The sequence below is a fragment of the Genypterus blacodes genome, unplaced genomic scaffold (assembly GCF_046128005.1).
Source record: "Genypterus blacodes isolate CSIRO-AG114 ecotype Tasmania unplaced genomic scaffold, CSIRO-AGI_Gbla_v1 ptg000185l_1, whole genome shotgun sequence".
NCBI lineage: Eukaryota > Metazoa > Chordata > Actinopteri > Ophidiiformes > Ophidiidae > Genypterus > Genypterus blacodes.
The window spans coordinates 1,876,522-1,900,283 of record NW_027466986.1 but is presented as its reverse complement, the minus strand read 5'-3'; the positions used below and the strand labels follow the sequence as shown (position 1 = coordinate 1,900,283).

General features: G+C 40.0%; 2 protein-coding genes across 3 annotated transcripts; both read right to left on the bottom strand.

Moving 5' to 3' along the window:
* Positions 1 to 3,880: 3,880 nt before the first annotated feature.
* matn3a (matrilin 3a) lies at positions 3,881 to 10,246 on the bottom strand. Of its 2 annotated transcripts, XM_076168052.1 has the most exons (5): positions 10,100 to 10,246; positions 6,710 to 7,285; positions 5,356 to 5,481; positions 4,770 to 4,868; positions 3,881 to 3,936 (listed from the first exon to the last, which is right to left on the bottom strand). In XM_076168052.1, exons 1-5 carry the CDS (start codon positions 10,230 to 10,232, stop codon positions 3,881 to 3,883), a joined length of 990 nt encoding a protein of 329 aa, XP_076024167.1. In that variant the 5' UTR covers positions 10,233 to 10,246. The 2 variants fall into 2 exon arrangements, with proteins under 2 accessions (XP_076024167.1, XP_076024168.1); XM_076168053.1 differs by lacking the exon at positions 5,356 to 5,481.
* A 725-nt stretch (positions 10,247 to 10,971) lies between these two features.
* laptm4a (lysosomal protein transmembrane 4 alpha) lies at positions 10,972 to 21,360 on the bottom strand. Its single transcript, XM_076168033.1, has 7 exons — positions 21,149 to 21,360; positions 18,216 to 18,336; positions 16,432 to 16,508; positions 13,704 to 13,826; positions 13,210 to 13,305; positions 12,896 to 12,994; positions 10,972 to 12,142 (listed from the first exon to the last, which is right to left on the bottom strand). The coding sequence occupies exons 1-7, from the start codon at positions 21,275 to 21,277 to the stop codon at positions 12,068 to 12,070; spliced, it is 720 nt and encodes a 239-aa protein (XP_076024148.1). The 5' UTR covers positions 21,278 to 21,360; the 3' UTR covers positions 10,972 to 12,067.
* Between the last annotated feature and the right edge of the window lie 2,402 nt (positions 21,361 to 23,762).

Here is a 23,762-nt window from a genome sequence, read left to right as displayed (position 1 = left end):
AACTCAGAAATACTACCCAGCCCATAAGCAAATAGGCACAGAAGTCAACTGAACTGGTGAAAATGGCACCTTCAGTGACTTAAAGGTTATTTATTAGCCGTGGTGCTTCCTTCCTGCCTTGTTGAACTCCTGTCAGAGGGGAGTGGTGGTCATGTTTGAACAGATCGAACAGAGCTGACTGAGGTATGAGTAATGACAATCTATACAACTACACCATACATGTGTGAATGTATCCACTACTTTGTCCCCTCCCCTAGAGGTCAGTGGATTGAGACCACCTTCCTTCACCATTTGCCTATTATACGGTCCTCCATGCGACACCAAGGTATGAGGTGTGATCTGAGAACATTGTTAGACCATGGAGCATTCCTTTCTGTGGTTAGAGCATCATCCTTGACCTTTTATGTTGAAGTTAAGATAAGGTTAGCCCTGAGATTCCTTTGTAATCTCTGTGTAAACACTTATTAGAAACTGGACAACAACAGACCCAAGCCCAGTTACATTAACACTGGAACACAACTAAATAATGGCTTCATTTTGAGACGTCCACAGAGGTTTAAAGCCAACAGGCCAACTTCTGTCTTGTGTGTAACAATGTGAATGTCCATTTTGGTCTTACAAGCATGTAAGTTTGGCTCCTGTGTAGGTCATTACATCACGAGGATGCATTAAAAGAGGTTTGAATTGTAAAGGAAGGAGATACAAACATTTCAGAGGTTGTTTAATCACAAAGCTAATACTTTGTGGTGTGAATTACCTGACTTATCTTTGGAGATCATCTGGTTAGATTTTGATGGATATATGAATAAAAGCCATTTTGTGGTCTTTGTAAAATCACATTTTTCTTTGAAGACAAATGTGTATGTCTGAGTGTTACGGTTTGGTGGTGGGGGCAAGACCTGAGCAACTGAGAGTTTTGTTTTGAGAGGCCAGGGAGCTGCTGCTTCTATGAACACCTCAAATATAGATGTGTGCTGAGAGACTTAACACAAGCTCCCAAAGTCCACTTTACTGTGTTTAACCAGTGCAGACATCATCCACCCAGAGAAACATGTCTTCATGTCTCAAAGCTTTATTTCATTTTTCAGGATTGTTTACATGTCTGAAGTTGAGGTGAAACAGTTTTGCTCTCGACATTCATGTTCCAGATAAATGAGCGGAGGTGCAGTTGGATCAGTCCACAATCATGTTGAAGGACTTTGATGAGTGGGGATGAAAGTGACAAACAACAGTTAAGATTCAATTTCACACTAACTACATACCTATACAATTATTTTCTTCCTAAATGCATATTTGATTATTTGACCACCAGAACTATTACATTATTAATCAATAGCACTGCAGTTTTCAGAATGTTCAGTAAGTGGCAGTGATTGATCAATAATAGGCTTAAATACCTATGGTGCAACAAACCACATGTGCTGTGTAATGACAAGATATAATGATAATAATAATAATAATAATCATAATCATAATCATAATCATAATCATAATCATAATAATCATTATCATAAGCATAATTATAATGATAATAATGATAACAATGATAATAACAATAATAACAATAATAATAATAATAATAATAATGCTATAAATTAATAATTATTATTATTATATAATTATCAATGATAATTAAATAATTAACAAAAACTCCGGAAAGTAAATCTCCGAAATTGCCGGTAGTCTCCATAGTGTGAAAGTTAATATTTCATTGCCAACTTGTCTCAGTAAAAGCTGAAAACAGAAGCTACATGCCTCTGCTGGTGTAAGTGCTTGAATATGAAAATGGCAGAGGAGTGTCAGTCCCATTCATCTACTGCCAGTGCAGCTCTGCTCGGTTCAGCTCTGACAGGCTATAAGTAACCACGGTAACCAAGAAAGCCTCACAAATAGCAAACCAACATAAAGCAGCAGCTGTGCGGTAAAGAGAAGGGCAAGGATCCAAACCAGACTGAATGTAAACATGGTGTGTTGACTCTTTACCTCACACACACACAGCAGACAGAGGAGGTCCTACTGACTCCACAGGGACCTAGAGGACTCTTCCTCTTGTTTGTTGAGGATGATGACATGAAGGGAGTTCACCTGCTGCTGCACAGTCAAGACATCTTACAATTGTTCTTTTCATTACATATTTTTCTACATGTGTCTGGAAGATTCTTGATTCCATATAAACACGTAAAATATGAAGGAATAAAAAGTTGCAGAGTAAAAATGACTGTCCAGGTTTGACTCAATGTGCCGCATTTTATTGCTTAGCCGCCTGTTTTAGCTCATGTTTCAAGAAACGTTTTCAATTGTCATATTCAATTAAATAAAACAGAAATAAATGTAGAAATAGATATTTAAAGATTCCTAGCATGGACAAAAAATTCAGCAAATGTCCGAAAAGTTTGTAATTAATTACAGAGTCTGTAAGGTTTGAGATTTTGGCCAATCTAACAAGCATTTTCCTGGAGTAAGTAAAAACAACAAATCAAGAGGTACACGATTGCAGTGTATTAGTAGAAATATACTAATGGCATATGTACAACCTATGAATACATAAAGTTAGTTATTTAGTGTACTATAAAGATAAACTATACATGTATGCAAGTGATGTATATGGACATTGGACACACAAGGCCGAGCTTCATACCTGAGCTCTGATGCCAGCTGATTATAAGACATCATTATAGAAATATCAGAACTTTCATGTTTAACTCTCTATATTGACAGAGAAATACATACAAGATATGTATCGCACTGATATAAAATAGACTGATACAGCTGCTCTGTTGTATCTATTCAAACATACTTTGGAGAGATGTGTCAAGCTGCAGATTACAGTACCACATACTGTAATACAAGGACTTTATCTGGACATCTAAACGGTTTGTGAAATTTGGCCATGTTGTGTTTTTGTCTTATGTTATACATTTGGAGTTTTTGTTGAATAAATATTGTCAAAGCTGCAAAACTTTACACCTTTTGAAAGAGATCCACTAAGACAAATCAATAGCTCCTTAAAGAGATTAGAATCACCCATTTTCCCTCAGTGTGCAAATCTGTGCTGCAGCAAGAAAGAGTAAAAGTGGATCAGTGTGTTGCATGAGAATGTGTGATGTTACATGTAATTGTAATGTTATTTAGAAACATTGGAGGAAGTGGCTTAATGAAGACAATTATGAACACAAGCTCTATCCTGATTTTATCATTTATTATGATCATTGTTTACATTTACAAATCTTAGCAAACGTGACTGTTCTTAAACACATAAACCTTTGAATATAAAAACTGCCTAATACTATACTGCATACAAAAAAGATTATACATACATGTAAAAATGTACAAAGATATTTAATGTAAGTAATGTTTTATTGCTTGTAAATTTTAGAGCAAAAAGTGATTTTTCTACCTACATCTATGACTGAGTCAATATATTTTGAGCCATTTTTATTAAAAACACTATATACAGCATGCAACCATATATATGTATATATATTATATATATACACAACATCAATTCACAGCATATTTAAAATAATATTCATTTTCTTTGGTTATCACATTAAGTGTTAAGTGAGAAATTAGCAGTTTTACAGCAGTTTCATGTGTCTTGTCCTCACTCTTCATGCACATTTAGATAGATAAGAGTGAGGGGTTTGTTTGTTTTTTAGCTTTTTTGTGTTTGTAGCTGAGTTTTGCTGATCTGTGGTTAAGCTCCATATGCAGTGGGTGGAATGTGACAGGAAGCACATGCCTGGTTTGCAGTCGTCCATATAGGAGATGGACAGAGCTCGCTGTCTCTGCAGAGGTTGAACAAACAAAAGGTCAAACTGTGTGCTGGCTTTATTACCTCCAATCACCCTGAAAGAATCCATCAACACTCACTGCCGTGTTAAACTCTGTCCACCATGTTCTCCAGCCGCTCCATTCTCCCAGACACGTCGGCTAGTGGCAGCAGTTAAGTTAAGCTCATCTGCAAAACCAATCAGCTCTAAAATCACAACTGATCTTTCCGAAACATTCTCACACATTCTCAAAAGATCTCTCAACATTTCTGTTTTGAAAAAAGCTTGTTAAAAAAATCCACCAAAATAATCTAGAAACTAATTAAATTCCTCTCTTTAAAAAGTCTACTAGAAATAACAAATAATAATTCTTAAAAAAAACTAATTTTAGAACAAAGTGTATATTCAAGAATGTTTTCTCCTTTCTTGATACCTAAAATTTAAACAAAACACAATTCCATAAGGTTTAGAAATAAAAAACCTTGTGCAAAAATGTACAAGTGTTCTATAAAATTTAAAGATTTAGATATCATCGTCGTTATCAAACAATACAGATAAAGAAAATCCTACACATCTTCTATAACAGAAAATTTAGAAAAATGTGAATGAAAAAAAGTGTTGATTCTACAAAATCGTCACAATTCCAATTGTACAAAATGTTGATTCTACAGGTACAAGTCTGGACTATCAACATCTGTTCATCTATATTTTTTCAAAGATTTTTGGCCTGATTTCAAGGTCGAGTTGGTAAATGTCTGTTTTCAGTGACATCAAAGGACAGTGGAGCTTCTCTCTTGCCATTACGAATACATGTATGTAGCAGTATAGTACATACTGTGTATCCACTTACAGTATGTGTATTCTTTTAAATCGTTTCTGTGGTGTGAGTTATTCTACAACCACTGGCAATATTTTGCATAACATTGATTGATATATTGTAAGAACATAATAGTGTCAGTGTTGATGTGATGCACTGGTTTCCAGCACAAAGGATATGCTTGGCTGTGAGCTGCTGGATGGCCGCCTGCGTCTGCTTCTGAAAAGCCAGTCTGGCTTCACATTTACAGGGATCCTCCACCACCACCACCTTCACCTCTTCACCAGGAGGAAGCAAATTTCACATCAGTGTAACAGGTCAGCTTCAAAGTCTGACAGCATACAGAATGACACTAACTCCTCTTTTTCCAAGAAGAAATGAAAGCAGACGGCTGGAAAAACAGGAAGAGATATTTCCCCCCGAACAGAATAAAAGTTTAAAGTGTGTGACAGTACAAATTTACAAAGGCCCTCAAACACAAATTCTTCAGCACCAAACATGCATCAGACTCTCATTGTTTAGCCTGTGAGCTCTGGTTCTGGCCCTGGTAACTTCAACAAATGCTAAAGTCAACAGTGAATAAAAGAGTAAGACTGGTTGGTATGATGGGGTGAAACATTGATACTAAAGCAGAATCCTTACTACTCTTTACTGTTAAAGCTGTACACATGTACCTCCAAAGCATCAATATCACACCAACAAGTCATATTTCCTGCAGAGATCCATTGATGACATTGAGAATTACAGTACTCTTTAGTTTCTTACGTTTCATGGAACATGTTTTCTTGTCAGCATTCAGGATGTAACCACTCCGGCACTTGCAGTAATAGGAGGCCTTGCTGGTGACACATACGTGCTGGCAGTCATGTCCCATGGCACAGGGGTCCATACCTAGAATAAGGTCGAATGGAGGAGTGGTGCCGTCAGGACCTGGACCTGGACACAAGCTCATGTGCTGGCAATAATAATTGCTAATGTGGTACTCCAAACTCCAAAACTACTGCACATGTGTGTTCTACCTGTCACTAAGTCAAGTCAAATAGTCTATATTTACTTACCATGCCTTTATAGTCACATTTCAGAATACTAGTTCAAATACCTATTTTTTTGATTGCCTTTGTATATGGATGTAATTGCCATGGTAACCACAAAGCAGGTCCATACATACACTTTGCCCCCATCTGATCCAGGGTGACTGTTCACTGCTTAGCTTCACTGTGTGACAGCAGTGACAGATACATCAATACAGAGTGGGACAAAACAGTGGTGACATTGAACAAAGACATCAATTCACAGCAGAACCCAGTTTATTCAAACCTCTCAAGATAGTCAAAACTGAAAAATCTGTGTATGGATATGTAGGCCTGCAAATTAAAGTTAAATTAATTTATTTGATTTAATTTCTCATTCTTACTAGCCAGTCTTGGTCTCCTAATCCTCCCTCTGCATCACAGGGGTGCTGACAGTCTTTCTTATACTTGAGAAAATTGAATATAGAATGAGTCAACACACTAATATGTTTTTTTTCACAAATGGCATCCTTTTAAATCTTACTGATGGATGGCTGGCTTGTTAAATAGTGTCCTTTGCTGTTATGTGAAACTGCACTCCTCACTCCAGGATGAGAGGTGTGTGCGCATTTTCTCTTCTTTTCTATGATTAAAAAAAAAAAAAACTAAACTGTATAACTGTATGCTCATTGTTATGTCATTCAATATTGTCTTCAATAAAAACTACATCTTTTTTTTTAAAGCTGGCGTTGCTGTGCGGAGCTGGAAAACATCAAGAGGGTTGAATCAGTGAGGTTCTACCATACAGAGGAATCATTTCATTACAAAAATTGAGATTGATAAATTCAAAGCTCTAAAATTATGCTCTATGCTACTATAATCACTTATAACTTGTCTGAAGGTTAGGACCAATACAGGTTGGTTCTAGTGCCGACATCTGCAGTCCATATGGGGGTTGAGGATCTACCCTTGTGGTTGTTCTCATAATTTTGGAGTTACAATTGCGCAACGAACACTTAGATACTTTCAATGACCCCCGTAGACTGTAGGTGCCACTTATGATAACCAAGGTTAATGGAAGAAAGGTCTCGCCGGCATCTTTATCCTACCGCACAGGGTCTCCTGGAACTTGGAGGTGAGCTTTTCAATAACGCCGTAGGTCTCCACATAGAACACGTGGTCCTCCAGTGGGATGCTTGCCATCAGCTGCAGGGAGCGCATATCAGCACGGTCAACTCCAACAGCGTAGATCTCAATGCCCGAGGCCCGGGCGGCAGCAGAGACCTCCTCCACCTGGTCTTGAGGTCTCCCGTCTGTCACAATGATGGCCACCTTGGAGATTTTCCTGGAGCGAGGCCGAGCCCCGGATTGCTCGGTGAAAGCTTCGTTCATGGCAGTTTTGATGGCGAGGCCGGTCATGGTGCCGGCAGCCAGGGGCTCAATACGGGAGATGGCTCTCTTCATGTCAGGTTTATTGGAGTGATCTTTGAGAAGGAACTCGATCTTGACCGTGCTTGCATAGTTGACCACAGCTACCCTGGTAGCCTCTGGTCCCACATCTAGGGTGTCCACCATGTCAGCCAGGAATATCTTCACTTTCTCAAATTCACCAGGACGCACGCTGCGAGAACTGTCAATGATGAACACCAGGTCCAGGGTACGACTCCTGCACTGAGAATCTGTCTCTGGTGATCAACCAAAATGCATTGCGGCAATAAGTCCATCTAATGCTAAAAAGCAGTTCATTATTTACAAACACGAGTCAGACTTGTTGGTTGAAAGATAGCTTTGACAGTGACGGTTATAAATCAAGAGCATCGGTTTATTCAGAAAGTTTGGGATGCACAATGTGTTTCCATGGTGATGATAGGAAATTGTGCATCATCAAACATTGAACTTGTGGAAAAAATGATATAGTATGTCAGATAAGAAAACATACTGTATCCGTTCAGTGGTCACCAGTCCATCAGACATTTCCTATAGGTCTTATCCTTTCATCTCATTTCCCTAAATGAAAAGGATGGTGGGTGCCAACACACTGCAAAAGTGAAGACACACCCAAATATGGAGTGTGTTAGGGAGCCCTGTGTGTCGATTCACAGACACCCAGTAATTTAGTATCAGATCCTCCCAGATGGTTGCTACTTCTCTAATATCACACTAAATCAATAATTGGTGTGTTTAATGTGCTCTGCCTTGGGGGCGGCAGTAGCTCAGTCCATAGGGATTCAGCTTGGGAACCGGAGGGTCACCGGTTCAAGTCCCGTATGGACCAAGAAAGTGGACTGGCAGCTGGAGAGTTGCCAGTTTGCCTCCAGGGCACTGCCGAGCTGCCCTTGAGCAAGGCACCGAACCCCCAACACTGCTCCACAGGTGCCGTATCGTGTGTGTGTGTGTGTGTGTGTGTGTGTGTGTGTGTGTGTGTGTGTGTGTGTGTGTGTGTGTGTGTGTGTTTGCCACAGAGTGTGTTTTCTTATGAAATGTCTATTCTATCCCATAAGATGATTTAGGTCAGGGAATACATGCAGGGTGTTGTCGGGAAAAAAAGCACCCGGAGAAAATGAATTTGACAAGGTGTTACAGTCATTATGGTAAACCATAGCTTTGCATCACAGAGTGCATCATTTCTGTCTATGTATACATGGATCCATAGCATGTATACAAAGGCAGATGGACCTGGTGTGTTCACACCAAATAGCTCCAGAATGGAACAACTTAAACAACAATGTGAGCGTGTCTAGCTTGGACTTACTTTTCTTTGAACTTCACCAAAAATCACTGGTATATGGATTTCATAAGTGGCATCTACAAAAGTGGATTCGTTTAATTTCCCAAAATTAAAGAGAACAACTGACCTGAAAAGCATTGATGTGCATTGTTTTGGTTGGAAAGCAAACCTGACTACAAATATTCTACCTGTCTCCCCAGGACTGACGGTGGTGATGAAGCCGCTTTGGGTACTGACCGGTAGCGTCACAGGAACAGTGGTCTCTACTGGCAGCATAGTGGGCTCCACCACTGGCATGGTGGTTGTCACTGGTGGCTTTGTAGTTTCTGGTAGAGTCGGCGGCCGTGTGGGCTGATGGAGGGTTGGAAGGGTGGTAGGGGGTTTTACCACAGAGGTTGTTGGTACTGTAGAGTCTGGCATTGTTGGGCAGGGACCTTTCAATTTATATTGCCCTCCCACTAGGAACGGACCTTTGACCATGGGATGGTGGGCTACAGGCGGATATAGACCTTTGTGTATGTGGGGCTTTTGTGGTGGCAATGGCCCTTTGAAATGGTGGTGATAAGATGGCATGGGGACTGAGGGTATGTGGTAAGTCCCTGGTGGAGATAAGGGAATAGGTCGAAACACGATGGGTGGAGGGATCCTTGGCTGGTAGTGGAAGTGATACCCTCTATACCTGTAATCACTGCCGTGAACTATAGGGCCACCAGAAAGGAAAAGTAATAGAGCACATTAGTCAGTTGGAAGTAGGTAAACAGGAAAGTTGTGTAAGTTGTCATTGTGTATACTTAGGAATTTGTCTCCGTAGGACAATATACAACAATCATCTCATGTGCCGGTACAAATGATTAGTCAAAGTAGTAGTGTATGTTCAGCCACCTGGGTTGTTTCAAACAAGCCGAGATGATAATAGTGCTTGTGAAACGGCCAGTCAACACAATGAATATGTCATGCATGTTGTGTTTAAGAAAACATTCTAGTTCTGTTAAATTACTGTCGGATTAGATTATGCAGAGACAGGAAAACTAATCTTCCTACCAACTCTAAGGATTCAATTAATGGTCAGAAACATAGCACAAATTTGACATAGAATTGGCCCTGAGTCTAAACTTTTGGAAAATGTTATGCTTGAAACAAGTCAGTCTATTTGCACGTTTCAATAGTAATCGGAAACCTGCAATTTCCATAAAATTAAAGCATGCAACAAAGGCAATTACAAATCAAGATTTACACTAAACCGACGTCAGAGTTTTTCTTCTTTGAGCATTCTTGACCTACAGTGCAAAGCGTTTTCTATTTGCTTTAAATTGAAACAAGTTGTATCCTGTTAACAATCTACTTGTTTGTGCAGTATTGATTTGCATTCAATTTGGGTTTCACTTGCCACAATAAATAAAAAAAATCCTTATTTGAGCTGAAAAGCCAACCTGTAATAAATTTGCTTTTGCAGAATCAATGATGTCCAAAGTACAGCATTTGGTAGGCTTGACACAAATGTCACCTCTTTACACAATTTTTTTTTCAAATTTCCAGAATTTGTTAATTGCTTTTCCTGGTTTACTTTTAAAGATAGAATTCTTCAGTTTGGCAGGCTTCACATTGAAGAAATTAGTATCAAATACTTCATTTTACATTTTTAGATAAATGACCTTTCTTCATTTTTCAACATTCAAGAATATTCTTGCAAGATGCTGTGATTACAAAAATGACTTAAGACTTAAAATGGTTAACAACAACTCAAACTGCACATTAGAGTTTTGAGACTTACTTGCAGGGTTGAGGGTCCTGAGCGGTGGTCTACCATTGTTTCTGCTTTGTGCGTAGCTCTGATCGTATGTGGCGAGCACAGCAGACAGCAGCAGTGAAGTGCAGTAACACAGGCTGCACAGAAAAGACTTCATGGCTACGCTCTCTGCTCTCCTTTGCTGCTCTGGCTGAGTCTCCTCTTAGTCTAAGGCTACTGCTGAACTGGGTGGGGGTCTGACCCCCTCCACAAGTGACGAGCAGCCTGCCCAACACATCAAACTCTATCAAATCTGTCCAATCCAGATGTGGGAAGTAAACCTCAACCAAGGGAAAGCTGGATGGATGTTGGATGGTATATTAGACCAGTCTGTGAGTCATGCACAGTTTGGAAGGGATTAAATTATCATAAATACACCAAAGTGTTCCTGACCATGACCTTAAATGCATATCTGAAATTGGGGCAAATAGTAAATGAGGTAAAAACTGGGCAAAACATGGTGATTTCAGAATATATGGGCCCAATTACTGAATAAACATTTGCAATTAGACCTTTGTCTGATATACTGTCAAATTATACATCATTTTCTTTTCCATGACTTGAATTTAATGGTTACTGTACCAAAGAAATTTCTAACTGGGATTCAAAAATCCAAAGGTCCTCAAAGTGTTCCAACATTGGTGCTTAAAACGCCCCCTGGTGGTATGAACAGAGAAGCTATAAAGCTCAGTTACATTTATGTTCCCTGTGCAAATTCACTTATTTTGCAAATTATTCAAAATCTTGTCAAAAAATATTTTATGCGTCTCCTTGATGCACCTAGTAGAGCTGACAAGAGTTCAACATTTCACTGTGTTCAGTGTGGATCTATGCAGCTTCACACCAAATAGAACAGCTGTTTGTTGAAGAAAGCCTTTATTTACACAAAAATGGATACACCGCAAGCTCAAAATGCCAAAATTGAATTAGGTTCAAATACAACACAAAAGGTGACACTAGTCTGTCTAAATGTAAAACATATCTGGCTGTGCTACACAACAATGACAAAACAATGAAGGCATCACTAGCAATTCAACCGTAGTCCTATAACATGCAGAAGTGAGGAATAGATTGTGAGATTAAATTGTTGGCCTTTTCACCACACAATGTAACATTGATATTACAGGATTTAAAGTAGAAAAAAAACAGTCAAATGATTTGAAGCATTTATTGAAGCCAAATGTTTTGTCACTAGGATCAAAATCTGCTCTTAACAGTAAAGTAAGGATGGAAATCAGCATGCAACAACAACACTAGCTGTTTGCTACAGATGCAGAGTGAGGAGAAGTAGCATAGAAACGATTATCTGCCGCTCTGCTGTCTGGGCCCGTCTCTGCTGGAAAACTCCTCACAAGCTCTGCTAACACAAGGCAGCGAGCCATGAGAGCAGCAGACGGCCGTGACGACAGCAGGGAGGTGAGCTGAACCACTGCAAAGCTAAATAAACAGACTGCTACACATTCTCCATTCAAGGCTGAAATGGACAAAAGTCTAGATCTTCAGAATTTGGGGAAAAGTAACACAAAACAACAACAAGCTGAAACAAGTGGGTTGTCTTTTTCTTTTACACTTCATGTATCACTCTATAGACAGGATGGTGCTGGATTTATGACAGCATTCGGAGACATTTTACACAGGTATTCCTTTTTCTAAGACATAAAAAAGACCAGAGCAAGACAGGCCGGCATCTTTCACTCTGTCTCAAACGTCCCAATCATTCACTCCACAGCAATCTCACTCGTTTTTGTTTTTCTTCTCTTACATGTACAAGATGCAAGGATATCTCTATAGAAATGCAGTAACTAGGGTTAGACAACATGTTTTCAGATTGACAAACACATATACGACAGGGAGGAGGAGGAGAAGGGCATAGTGGTGTTCAGAAAGGGTTAGTGAGGGAATGTAGGAGTGCATATGACAGAGTGTGAGTGTTTTGGCAACAGGGCTGGCTGCTTACGCAGGCATGTAAGGGGGAGGGGATTCCTTCGTTGGCATCTTCATCGCCATCTCATAGGTAGGCAGGATGTACTGGAAAAGTAAAACAAACACATAAAGGCCAATTACAGTCAACACGGTTTCCGAGCACATTTTCCATGGTGTGATAACAAACTAATATGACATTGTCAACTAAACTTGTTATGCAAGAGTTAATTGTCTAAGTGCGCCTTTAATGATCACATCCTGCTTTACAACTAACCTGCCTTGTTCAAACTACACTTGTCTGCATTTTGTGGACGACTGAAGTCATCAGCCAGCTCTCCAGATAGACCAGCAAACGTGAGCAAAACCAGTACTCGAGTAAGAATGGAATTAGCAGATTCCAAGAATAGTAACCTGTGTTTTTATTCCATCCACAGGTTCCACACTGACATGTCGAGAATGCGATTATTATTCAAACTTCCCATCTCTTTTCCAAACGTTTAGGGACATTTCAACACATTTTCAAATGCCAGCACTCATCCAGTATTTGAACAAAAAAATCCTGTTATCAATAAACCAAGTTTCCCTCAACTGACAGATGTCGAAAAAAACATGTATGATAAAATGGCAATGAAGCCCACCAGACGCAGTAACTATGCTCTTAGAATTTCCCAGTCCAATATACAGAAAGCATGCCACCTGCTGGCTGTACTTAAGCATTACACCCACACCTTTAAGCTAAGAGAGACCCGGTCCTGTCCATGAAACACATCATCGCCAAACAGATGATTGTATTGTATATTGTGTGTGTGTGTGTGTGTGTGTGTGCGTGTGTGTGTGTGTGTGTTGCAGCTTGCATACCTGAGGAGGCGTCTCAAATGCCGGGTAGACCGCAATCTCGGGCAGGTTCCTGTTGTTGATGTACTTGTAGCAGTTCCACACACAGTTGATCAGGTAGGCCTGGGTAAGAAAAGGAATTATTTAATCTGTAATCTCAATATAGTCTTTTTTCATTTCAATTGATTAAATGTTTACAAACGTTTTAAGAAGACTGCTGCATGAATTCAAATCTGCCATATTGCATTTCACATAGAGGCAGAGGACTGGGCCTCACAAGGAGAGGAAGGAATCAAGCCAACACAAACAAAGGCCATCTAATAAGACCAACTACTTACCTTGAGGATGATGAGGAATGCAAAGAAGACCAGCACAAAGAGCAGCAGACAGCTGGAGTCCATAGACAGGAGGTTATCCTTGTAAGGGAAATCAGGCTGAGAAGAAGAAAGACAGAGAATCCTCAATGGGACTGCCACACTATCATAGGACCAAACTTATGAAAGACCTCAATTATGATAAAAATTATTCCGCAGCTGCAAATGGTTAACATTTTCACTCTTATCTAATCGTAAATAGCACTTCCCAGTTTCAAAAGTGTTACTTAACTATAAGATGCTAAACAGATTTAGTGTGCATCATCATTTTGAGATAAATGATCTCATGTCATACTAGTCCAGTCCAATTCAGACCAGTCTCACTCATACGTCCCCTTAAGTTGTTTGACATGTCAACCAACATGTTGTAGCTTTTGGTTACTTTTCATGATGGCACTTTGCATAATATCAGGGGGTAAACAGGTAACAAACAGATACAGATTGTTGGTGGGACTAACCAGCTGGTCCAGGTAGTCCTTGATGCTGGGCAGGTAGGTGAGAGAGCTGATGGCCACCAGGCAGCTTAAAGCAAAGTCAAAGAGTTGGTAGCAGAAAAAGGGAATGAGCCAGCCATCCCGGTGCTGAGGGAGAGGACAGCAGAGAGAGTTATGTTATCAACCAGGAGCTGCACAGGTCCTGGTTATGACATCAGTCTAGTAAAGGATCACTTCACTTTTTTTGTTTACCATGTTGTTCACCGACATGACCGTATAGATAACATGGCACGACTCAAGGCAGGTGTCTAGGGACTGGAAAGTTCCATGTCCAAGTGTTCCTGACACTGAACGAACCAATGTAAAGCAAAAAGAACCCTCCTCAGCTCACAAAGTCACTGACACCTTTACCAACCAGGACGCTCACAAATACAGTTTCTACAGGTGAACAAGCATAAAATGTGTCAATGTAAAGTATACATGAGTGAAAATCAGTGAAGTGATCTTTTACATGCAACACTTTAGGAAGGAGGATTGGAATTCTACACATCCGGGCCCTTTTGTCTATCTGAGGTAAAGGATCTGTAGCCTATGGACACAAAAACATTCACTCTCAAAATTCTACATTATGCAGCATGTACTCATATTTACATAGTACGATCACAAGTCAAGGGTATTTCAGTGCAATACTACAGCAGCAAAAATGGGACCTAGTATTGTTGTCTGGGAGCATTTACTTGCACAGCTAAAGCGTAACATCAGCAGAGACTGCTGGCATGCACGGTGGCAAGCCTGGAGACGTCTCATACTTTAACTGTGCACTCATTCAATCTAGCAGCTCAACACAGTCGAAGGGCTAGCAAACCTGTCATTCTCGATGCCATCAGGCAGGCCTGTGAGGTAAAGATGGAAGGCATGAGATCACATGCCAACCTTCAATTGCATCACAAGTCTGGGAAATGCACTTTGTTTTCATCATGCAGTTAAGATGTACTGCAGTAAAAACACGGAAGGTGGTTTCTACACGCTGTATTCTGTCCTTCTGTATGTTTACTTTACTCCAGAGGTAACAGATCTAATGGCCACAGGTACAAGGGTTGTTAGGTAGCACATTATGACAGATCTCCTTCACAATGCAAATGCAGCTTGCTGTGAGAAGACACCCTCGCCTGCTATTTAGACAGTGAAAGTCCACGCTAAATGTATTATATTTGTATCAAAATTGTCCATGGTAGAGCTCAAGATCACCGTCTGAAGCCTATACGACTGAACGGATTACATCGGCTTGGTCTGATTCAGACATCATTTCACTGCTACATACACTACTCACAAAAAGTTAGGGCTATTCGGCTTTCAGGTTTCAAGATGGACCTAAAATGCACTATAACCTTTACAGGTGAACTTAATGTGACCTTCTCTAAACTTTTGAATGCACATGTCCAACTGTTCAATGTTTCAGTACTTTTTGCACAACTTGCTGTTCTGTAACAAGGAGCTTAACAGGAAAATTCACAACAGGTGTTTGATCCATGAATCGACCAATAAATGTTGGTTCAATCAGAATTGGTATTTAAACAGTCCTCCTCATCATGCTGATCACATTTTGACATCATGAGACCAAGACGACACCTAACAACTGATCAACAGTACCTCCCCATTGCGAGGCTTCAAAACAGGATGTTCTCAGACGGAAGTGGCCACTGAGCTGTGTCACAGAGTGTCATCAGCAGGTTGCAACAGAGATACAGAGAGACTGGAAGAGTCACAGAAAGGCATAGAAGTGGACGTCCTTTGGCCACATCCCACACTGATGACCGCTTCATTGTGAACAGTGGCCTGCGGAACTGGCTGATGAATGCCACTCAACTCCAGGCACATGTCGTCTTGGTCTCCTGATGTCAAAATGTGATCAGCATGATGAGGAGGACCATCTCTGATTGAACCAGGACATTTATTGGTCGATTCATGGATCAAACACCTGTTGTGAATTTTAACGTTAAGCTCCTTGTTAGAGAACAGCAAGTTGTGCAAAAAGTACTGAAACATTGAACAGTTGGACATGTGCATTCAAAAAGTTTAGAAATTTCACCCAAAAGCCGAATATCCCTAAGTTTTTGTTGCTAGTTTGTAGTGTACGTTAAGATTCAAGTTATTAAGGTGAAACTTTCCCCTTTAGATTCGGTGATAAAGCACCACAGTCCACACACACTACACATGGAAGAGCATGGAGGAGATTGCGTTTTCTCCAGTTGTCTCCCGGTTTGGGTCGAATCCATCAGACAGACTGATGGTGGGTTTGCTGTGTGGTAGGATGGGTCTGACTCGGAGGTGAATTCTTCAGACTGCGATGGTGTTTGGATTTAAAGCATTATGTGTGTGTCATGTCGAGTCAGGTAAGTTGACCAGCAGTCTAACATTACACATATGGGTTCACAGTAATTCAATGGCTATTCCACAGGGTGAGGAGAAAGGATTGAGCTTGACATGAGCATACTGACCCACCTGGAGAGATCTGATCATAATGCAGACAGCAGACAGATAAGAAGTATCAGTTTAAAAGCTATCAGTAGCAAGCAAATACAACTACAATGGAGACTGAAACCATGATATTGTACTCCTTTAGTTTTTACGTACAGCATGTGGTGTCCTGTTATCGTTATGTTAGTTGTGTGACTCTTTTTTATTGCATACACATTTGCCTAACCAGCCATCTAAGTACTGTGTACAAAGTGAATGTAGTGCAAACACTTACAGTAATGGCTCCGTACACCATCATGGCACTGATGGTGAGCATCAGCAGAGAGATGGCGAACCCAACACAGGCATTCTCTGTATGGGAGTTATCATACAGACATTTAAATACATTCAAAGAACAATTACAATGTTAGTACACCTGCAGTCTTGACTGATCTGTGCATGTATAATCATATTCCCCCCCTTTTAAAGTTTTGGATTTTCAGTGACTTTTCTTTTTCCCGGTCTGAGCTCTATTGCTTTTCACATGTTCTTTCCCACCATCGCTCAAACACTCCGTTCTGCTTGTTCCATTAAAGATATGTTTGTGAGTTCATCATACTTTGGCGATTTCACACCTTCGTATTTACTTTAGTGAAACTGAAGAACAATCATTTTCAAAGGCCTTCACAGATGTGGTAACCGATAAGTCCATCTTGCAAACCTCTACTGTCACTGTGTGTTGGCATGGGCCTGCTGTGAAAAGGTCAGCCCACCCCAGCCATTTCCTCTTTTCTCCTGCTGAGTCACCGCTTCAGAAAAACCAAAAGGCTTTCACGAGGCCAAACAACAAAACAGCGTTCAACTTGACCGTGCTTCCCATTGCATAAAGATAATGCAAGTGACAAAACAAAATGGGAGTCAACTGTCTTGACTATGAAATGCAGTGAAACACCACTGCCACATTAAATCACTTCTACTATTTTACATTTATTGTATTCCCCATTTGGGATCTTTGCAAGTATTTTAACTTAGGCGTCCCGGTAAACTTGCACTTAGTAACTTTGAAGTTCAGTTTCATTCATGGCTGCTAGGGAGCTTGGACTTGAACTAAGTGAGGAACGGTGGGAAGAAGTTGTGGGTGATCTACACACTTTCATCTTGTACTTCAATACACAGGGGACTTTTTTTAAATCTGAAATGTACCCAGAGATAGAGGAAAAATGTGATAGAATTTTGTATCCACAAATTCCAGAAGTTTTTAATTAAAACTACAATGAGAGGACATGCTAATAATTCTTTTCACAAACGGCAACATTTGACATCAGCCTGCACAGTCTTGCAGGTTCCGCTAAAGGCTGGTTTGTTAACTGCTGTTATTATTTGTGATGTATATTTGTGTTCTTCGCTCCCAATAAGAAAGGATTTTTTTCATTTTGTTTTTCATTGTTTCCCCTACGTATCATAATTTTATTCTATTTTCCAATTGGTAAAAAAATGTATTCTCCGGGATTGTCTTCAATAAAAAAATTAAACGGCAAATTTGCATGCATCTCTTGACTCCAGAAACACATTAACACTTCCTCTTTCAGTGACTTTTTGTTTTTTAGTAGCTACAACCGCAAATAGGACTGAAAATATTAAATGAGCTGTTGTTTTGTGAGGAAGCTTTTAAGTTCATCAAAAAAATGAAATGATATTTTAGGATGGTGAAGAAGGACTCCAGCACTTACTGCAACTTTGGTATGAGGAGCAAATCCCCGATTCAATGTGCACTTTTGTTAACATGTTCAGAGCACATTTCTATGTACCACATGCAAACCAAATAAATAATACAAAACTGGGCTTGAACCTGTTTGTACATGTAGCATTAGTGAGGTCACAAGACAAAACCATGGCTAAATCCTCTATGTACTATGTTTGATGAAATGTATACAACACTGAATTTTAACATGCATTTCATCCAAGTTTTTTTGTCTATTTTCATTAATTAAGTCATTCTAACAATTCCTGAGCTTCTGTGTAGCACACATGGTTCTCTTTGCCTACGAGAAATCAATGGAGGAAAAGATCACTGCTCACCAGACATCCTGTCAGAAGCGAAGTAATGGTCAAAAACCTCATACTGCAGGTCAATAGTGGGAACGTTCTCTGGGTGGGTCACAGCCACAGTTAGCAGGATGCCCATCAACAGATTGACAACCTGGGGAGAGGAAGGACAGGATTGAAGCATTGGAAAAGAACCAAAATAGCAATTACATTACATTACACCTTTATGCCACGTTCCATTAAACATTTTGCAAAGTATGTTAAAGATTTATTTTCTGAGACCATGCCGGTTTCCAGAGGTGTCCAAGGAGACTTACAAAACAGTTGATGCTCCAATGTTCACAACTGTGCAGTGATAACATGGGTAATGGATATTTCACATGATGGATGATGGATTACAATTAAGCATTACCAGAAGCAAGTTTATACTGGGGGGGTTTTCAAATTTGAAATTTAACTGAAAACTATGCTATATGCTATGCTGTATCATAAAATGAGGCTTACATTGAATCCAGTATATTGTGTAATAAAAAGGAATTTCATGATATTGCATTAAAACAAACAAAACACATTAGTAACTTTAATAACATTTTATTTATATAAATTAAATTGCATCATTTACTTGCACCATAATCCAACCAAGGATTAATTTTGAGGTAATTACCACTAATAAATACACAAAATATAAGTAAAATACCACCTTTCTACACAGAATAGTGTTGTGTCAGTTTTAGCTTTTGCCCTACAGGCAAGGACCATCCCATAAGTTGTGTGTGTGTGTGTGCATGTGCATAGATAGCGCTGATCCTAACATCTACGTACCTATCCTAACGTGCATGGGTGTGTGTGCACAGAGAAAGTCAGTGTGTAGGTGTCCGTCCCTCACTGCTCAAAATATTTTCAAATTTTCATTTAATTTCATCTAGGGCGCAACTGAAAAAAATACTTTTTTAATTAGGAAAGAAATCAATTTAAATGTGTTTCTTGTTGATTTTGGCACAGGCGCCAAGCAAAAAACCGTTATGCATGGCACCACAACTGTAGCATGGAGGGGTGGGGGGGACTTGAGTGAACATTTAACCCCCAACTGTCCCCAGACGCCTCTTCAATCACCTATTTTGAGGTCTTGTCAGGTGACAACTGAAAAGTGATCAGAATGTTGCTGTGCTGGCGACATGGCCCTGGAGCAACCACTTCAGGTTGTTGGGTAGAGTTTCTAAAGACGGCCCAGTGTGTTTTCTGAACTGATTTTCTGACAAACAAAAAATGTTGCTACATAAACAAATTTGTTCTTGATCACATTAACTGTGGTCTTCATCATTAGTTTTAAAACCCCAGGGGACAAGAGCCTATCCCAGATGTCACTGGGATAGGTTTAAAATGTAAATCTTACATATTTGACCTTATTATGGTTGTCCAGAGGTGGGGGACTCAAGTCACTTGATTGAACTCAAGTCAGACTCCAGTTGCAAATTTGAGAACATGAGACTTGCTTGACTAACACTGACAAAGGACTCGACTTGACATCACTTTAACTTTGTATTCATTACTGCTGACAAACTCCTGAGAAAACAGTAGCAACTTGATGATCGTATGATGAGTAAAGGGCTAAAAGGTCAAGTGGAAGAATAGTTTCTACTGCTGCCAGAACTACCACTATGGAACGAGACGGATTTGCTGTGGCAGACTGGTGAGCCATCATGGTTAATTGTGGAGTGTTTGATAACATGTGGACATGGAAGGAAAACATTTGTGTGTGTGTGTCCCCCCCCCCCCCCCCCCCCTAAAAATGGAGATGAGCAACCCACACAAGTTTCCTGCCTCACCATTGTTCAGGGTAGAACTACTTTAGGCCTCGAAAATAGTTGTAGCTTTAAAAATTCAAAGACAGACTGATGAATATCGCTGTCATTTTTGTCTATTCTAAATCAAAAAAAATTGTTGTGATTTTGAACGTTTTGTCAATGTTGACAAATTATCCTGTGGCACTTACACCATTAATTTGCAGTAAATGGTGTCAAGTTCTTTTGTTTTTGTTTGTACAGGCAGCAACTTCAGTCTTCTTTCACTTGAGTAGGACTGATGCTAAATGTCCACTGCTCAATGACCAGAAGTACAGCTAACGCACCATCCCTGAGATCATGCTGCTTGGTTGAGGGATTGTTGACACAACTATCATTACACAACTACAATATTAATGTAAACGTTACGTTGACTGTGTACCAAATGAATGCATGTTACTGTGGAAAGCGTGATCAGCTAGCTAGTTTGATCTAGATCTGACCAACAGACCTTAACGGTTAAGCATATGACGTAGGGGCTAATGGTCTGAAGTCAGGCGTGAGGCGAACGTGGCTTCCACACTTTAAGCTCCATGTAGCCATCGCTAAATAAACACATGGAAGCAGATATTTGTTGTCCTGTGACGGAGCTGTCAGCAAATATGCGAACCGCCAACAGCTAAAGCGCCACGGCTACTGCTAGCGTCCAGTTAGGTCGGGACACGCAGAGCTAAGACTGCATTGGTAGTTAACAATTATTTCAATTTCACAAGGTGTCATTAGCGGTGACTGTGTGGTTCAACCGCTACTTTGGCGAACTTGACGCAATCAGTCAGATGTGCTGCTTACACGAGTGTCCAAGTTATCCAGTGACAATCACCCGGATGCGTCGGTTGTAATGACGCCAGAGATTTAGTTGTACACACGGATGCCAATTTGACATCAAAAGATACATGCATAGAGATTACTGTCTTGGGAGTGATTCGAGTCTATGTCACCAAAGACTAATTGGACTCATTTTTAATAAATTAGAGCAACACAAATAACTTATCCTACCCATCATAACGCGAGTTTTCGCTGTCGCATTCAGCCTGAAGTCACAAGTTAACATGGCAACTCGAACATCCGTGACATGGGTGTTGTAGCTAACGCTAGCTCGTATGCTACATCAACCATTTTACGTACCATGTACCATGTTCCAAGGATGATGGTCCCCGTCCTCACGTGGCAACATCCGCAACACCTGGTGGTGTACAATCTGTGTCGACTGGGCTTAAAATGATGCATGTCCTCCACTAATGTCGGGAGAAACATCTGGAACGCTGCGTGTCAAGAGGATTTTTTTAATCTTTCACAGCATCCACAGCGGAACGCCCACCTGCGCGACACAGCGGATAAAAACAAACACGTTGACGGAGAGGAAGAGGCGGGACTAGCCGAACCATTCTGACAGACGAGGGGTTAAACCAATGGGTGTATAGACATTTCAAGGCACAACCAATCAGCATTGGGTCATGTTTGAGGTAACATGATAGAGACCTGTCCAGAATTAGAAAGTCTGTGATCATCTGTCAGTCGGAGAGATGAGTAAATATTGGTATTGGCATTGGTTAAATCAGAAAATATGTGAGCATGCTCAGAATTTCATTTTACATTATTAAGTAACTAAAGGCTTGTGTTAAAAATAACACACAGTAAAGCATTGCTGGTGAATTTCCATGTTGTTCTTTCATTTGTGAATGCTTGAACTCAGAATCAACTTGCTGCAGACGTACCGTGAACACTGTAAATCTGCCGTTGAGGTCGTGTCTCTGTAAAGACCCTTTGCTAGATAACCTGCTGAACTTTGACTGGTCAACTGCAATTTGCTTGAAGTGATAACATGGATGCAGGTCAACTGCATCCATAATTGGTGGGTGCGTCTTACCCAGTGTGTAGACAGGTGATTGCACGTGAAGTTTCAATTTTTTACATTTTAATTTTCATTCAATGTAAGTTATTTTTACATTCTACAATTGTGTAAATGTGTAGCTTTTACAAAGAATTTTAAAAGGATTTCGGCAGCTATAATGTGCGTCATAGCTTACGTCGTCGTTTAACCTCCGTGGTTCGATCAGCCGCACCTACATTTGGAGTGCGCGAGTATTTTAGACTTCATGGTATACAAAAGTAACCACGTCCGTTCTTCAAAATAAACCGCAAAGTTAGCGTGAGGGTACACGCATGGCTACGTCCGTTTTTCAAAATAAACAGGTAACATATTTTAACCTATAAATGACGTGATGCCTGTTATTTTAAGGGCTATAAAATAATATCTCTCCACATAGTAACGCAGGGCAATTCTGACTACACACTAACAAAATTTTGTAGCAAGCCACGGGTTCGTAATGGAAGTGACGAGAAATCACAGGTTGAATAACAGTCTTTATTGAACACAATTTACTTGACAACAAACCAGCGTGGCATGCATCGGGTCTTTCGCAGAACCTGGTGGCACCAACTTTTCTAGCATAACTAAATCTAAATGTAAATAACATTAACTACGAATACTAACAATTAAAGAGAATGTACATGTGAATAACATTAACTGCCACTAATACTAAAAATTAAAGAAAACAATCACAGTAAAAGTAAACGCTAAACACACCACACCAAACACCGCCGCAAGGCATGCTGGGAAGTTCCCAACATGCTACAATATCAAACACTTCCCCCACTGTCCCATTTTAGAGATCTTCACAGTTCTTTTCTAACAAAATAAAATCGGAAGTTTTAGCAATGGATGTGCATCCCCATGTCCTGTTAACAGCCAAGCCAGTCCAACCGACCCCCACAAGCCGTGGAAGCTTTCCCTCCATGCCATGGATGAATAAAATTAAACGATAAGTTAAACGATTCATCTTTTTTAAATAAAAATTTTGATTTGAATTAATGCGATTTGCCAAAGGATGTGAGGAGGATATAGGCCCAGGCTCCAAAATTTTGGCATCAATTGATATCCACAAACATACAGAGTCTGATTGGTAAGCATGACAAAGTGCCAACAATATATCATCCATGACTCAGCGTCCAACCAACTGTGACATTTGTTCACAACCTTCGGTTTCCTTTCTGTAAACCAATCTGTATCAAAAACGATCTCCACTGTCATGTCAAATGCTTTCTTCAATAAAAATATACAACAACACATTGTCTTTGATTGAACTGTTAGTAGTAGTTAGTTTGTACAATAATATCTGTATTATTTATAATTTTTCCTTTTTTTTTTCATTTCACACTCGATCAAATCACAAATGAAATCACAATTGCAATGTCTCAGTAAACACTGTGGTTTTTACTTACTGTGTGAACAAACACGTGTCAAATGCGTTCCAATACCGATCACATGTCCCTTTTCCCCTTATTGTGTGAAGAGGATGATCTAATACAATTTGGAAGTGCCAAGACTTTTTCAGAGATGATAGAGGATTTAAAACATTTAGAGGGAAATGGAGTAACAATGGTATTACAGTCAAAGGGCACTGTATTGTATTGCTGGTGAAAATTTGGATTCACATATCATTGGTGGGTTTACTGAAAACTTAAGTCCTTGGCAGTATTTTTGCGGGTACTGTGAAATCATGCTAAAGGAGTTTCAGAGTGATCTGATCTCAATGGCAGATCCCTCAGCCATTGTGAAATTGAGGGAGGAGTGAGAGATTTCCAATGCAGGAGCTGGTGGCGTCTAGCAAGCATCAAGATCAACATGACCATTTCCTTTTGAGCGGAGTTAAATTGGCGTGAGTCAGATGGGGTACCT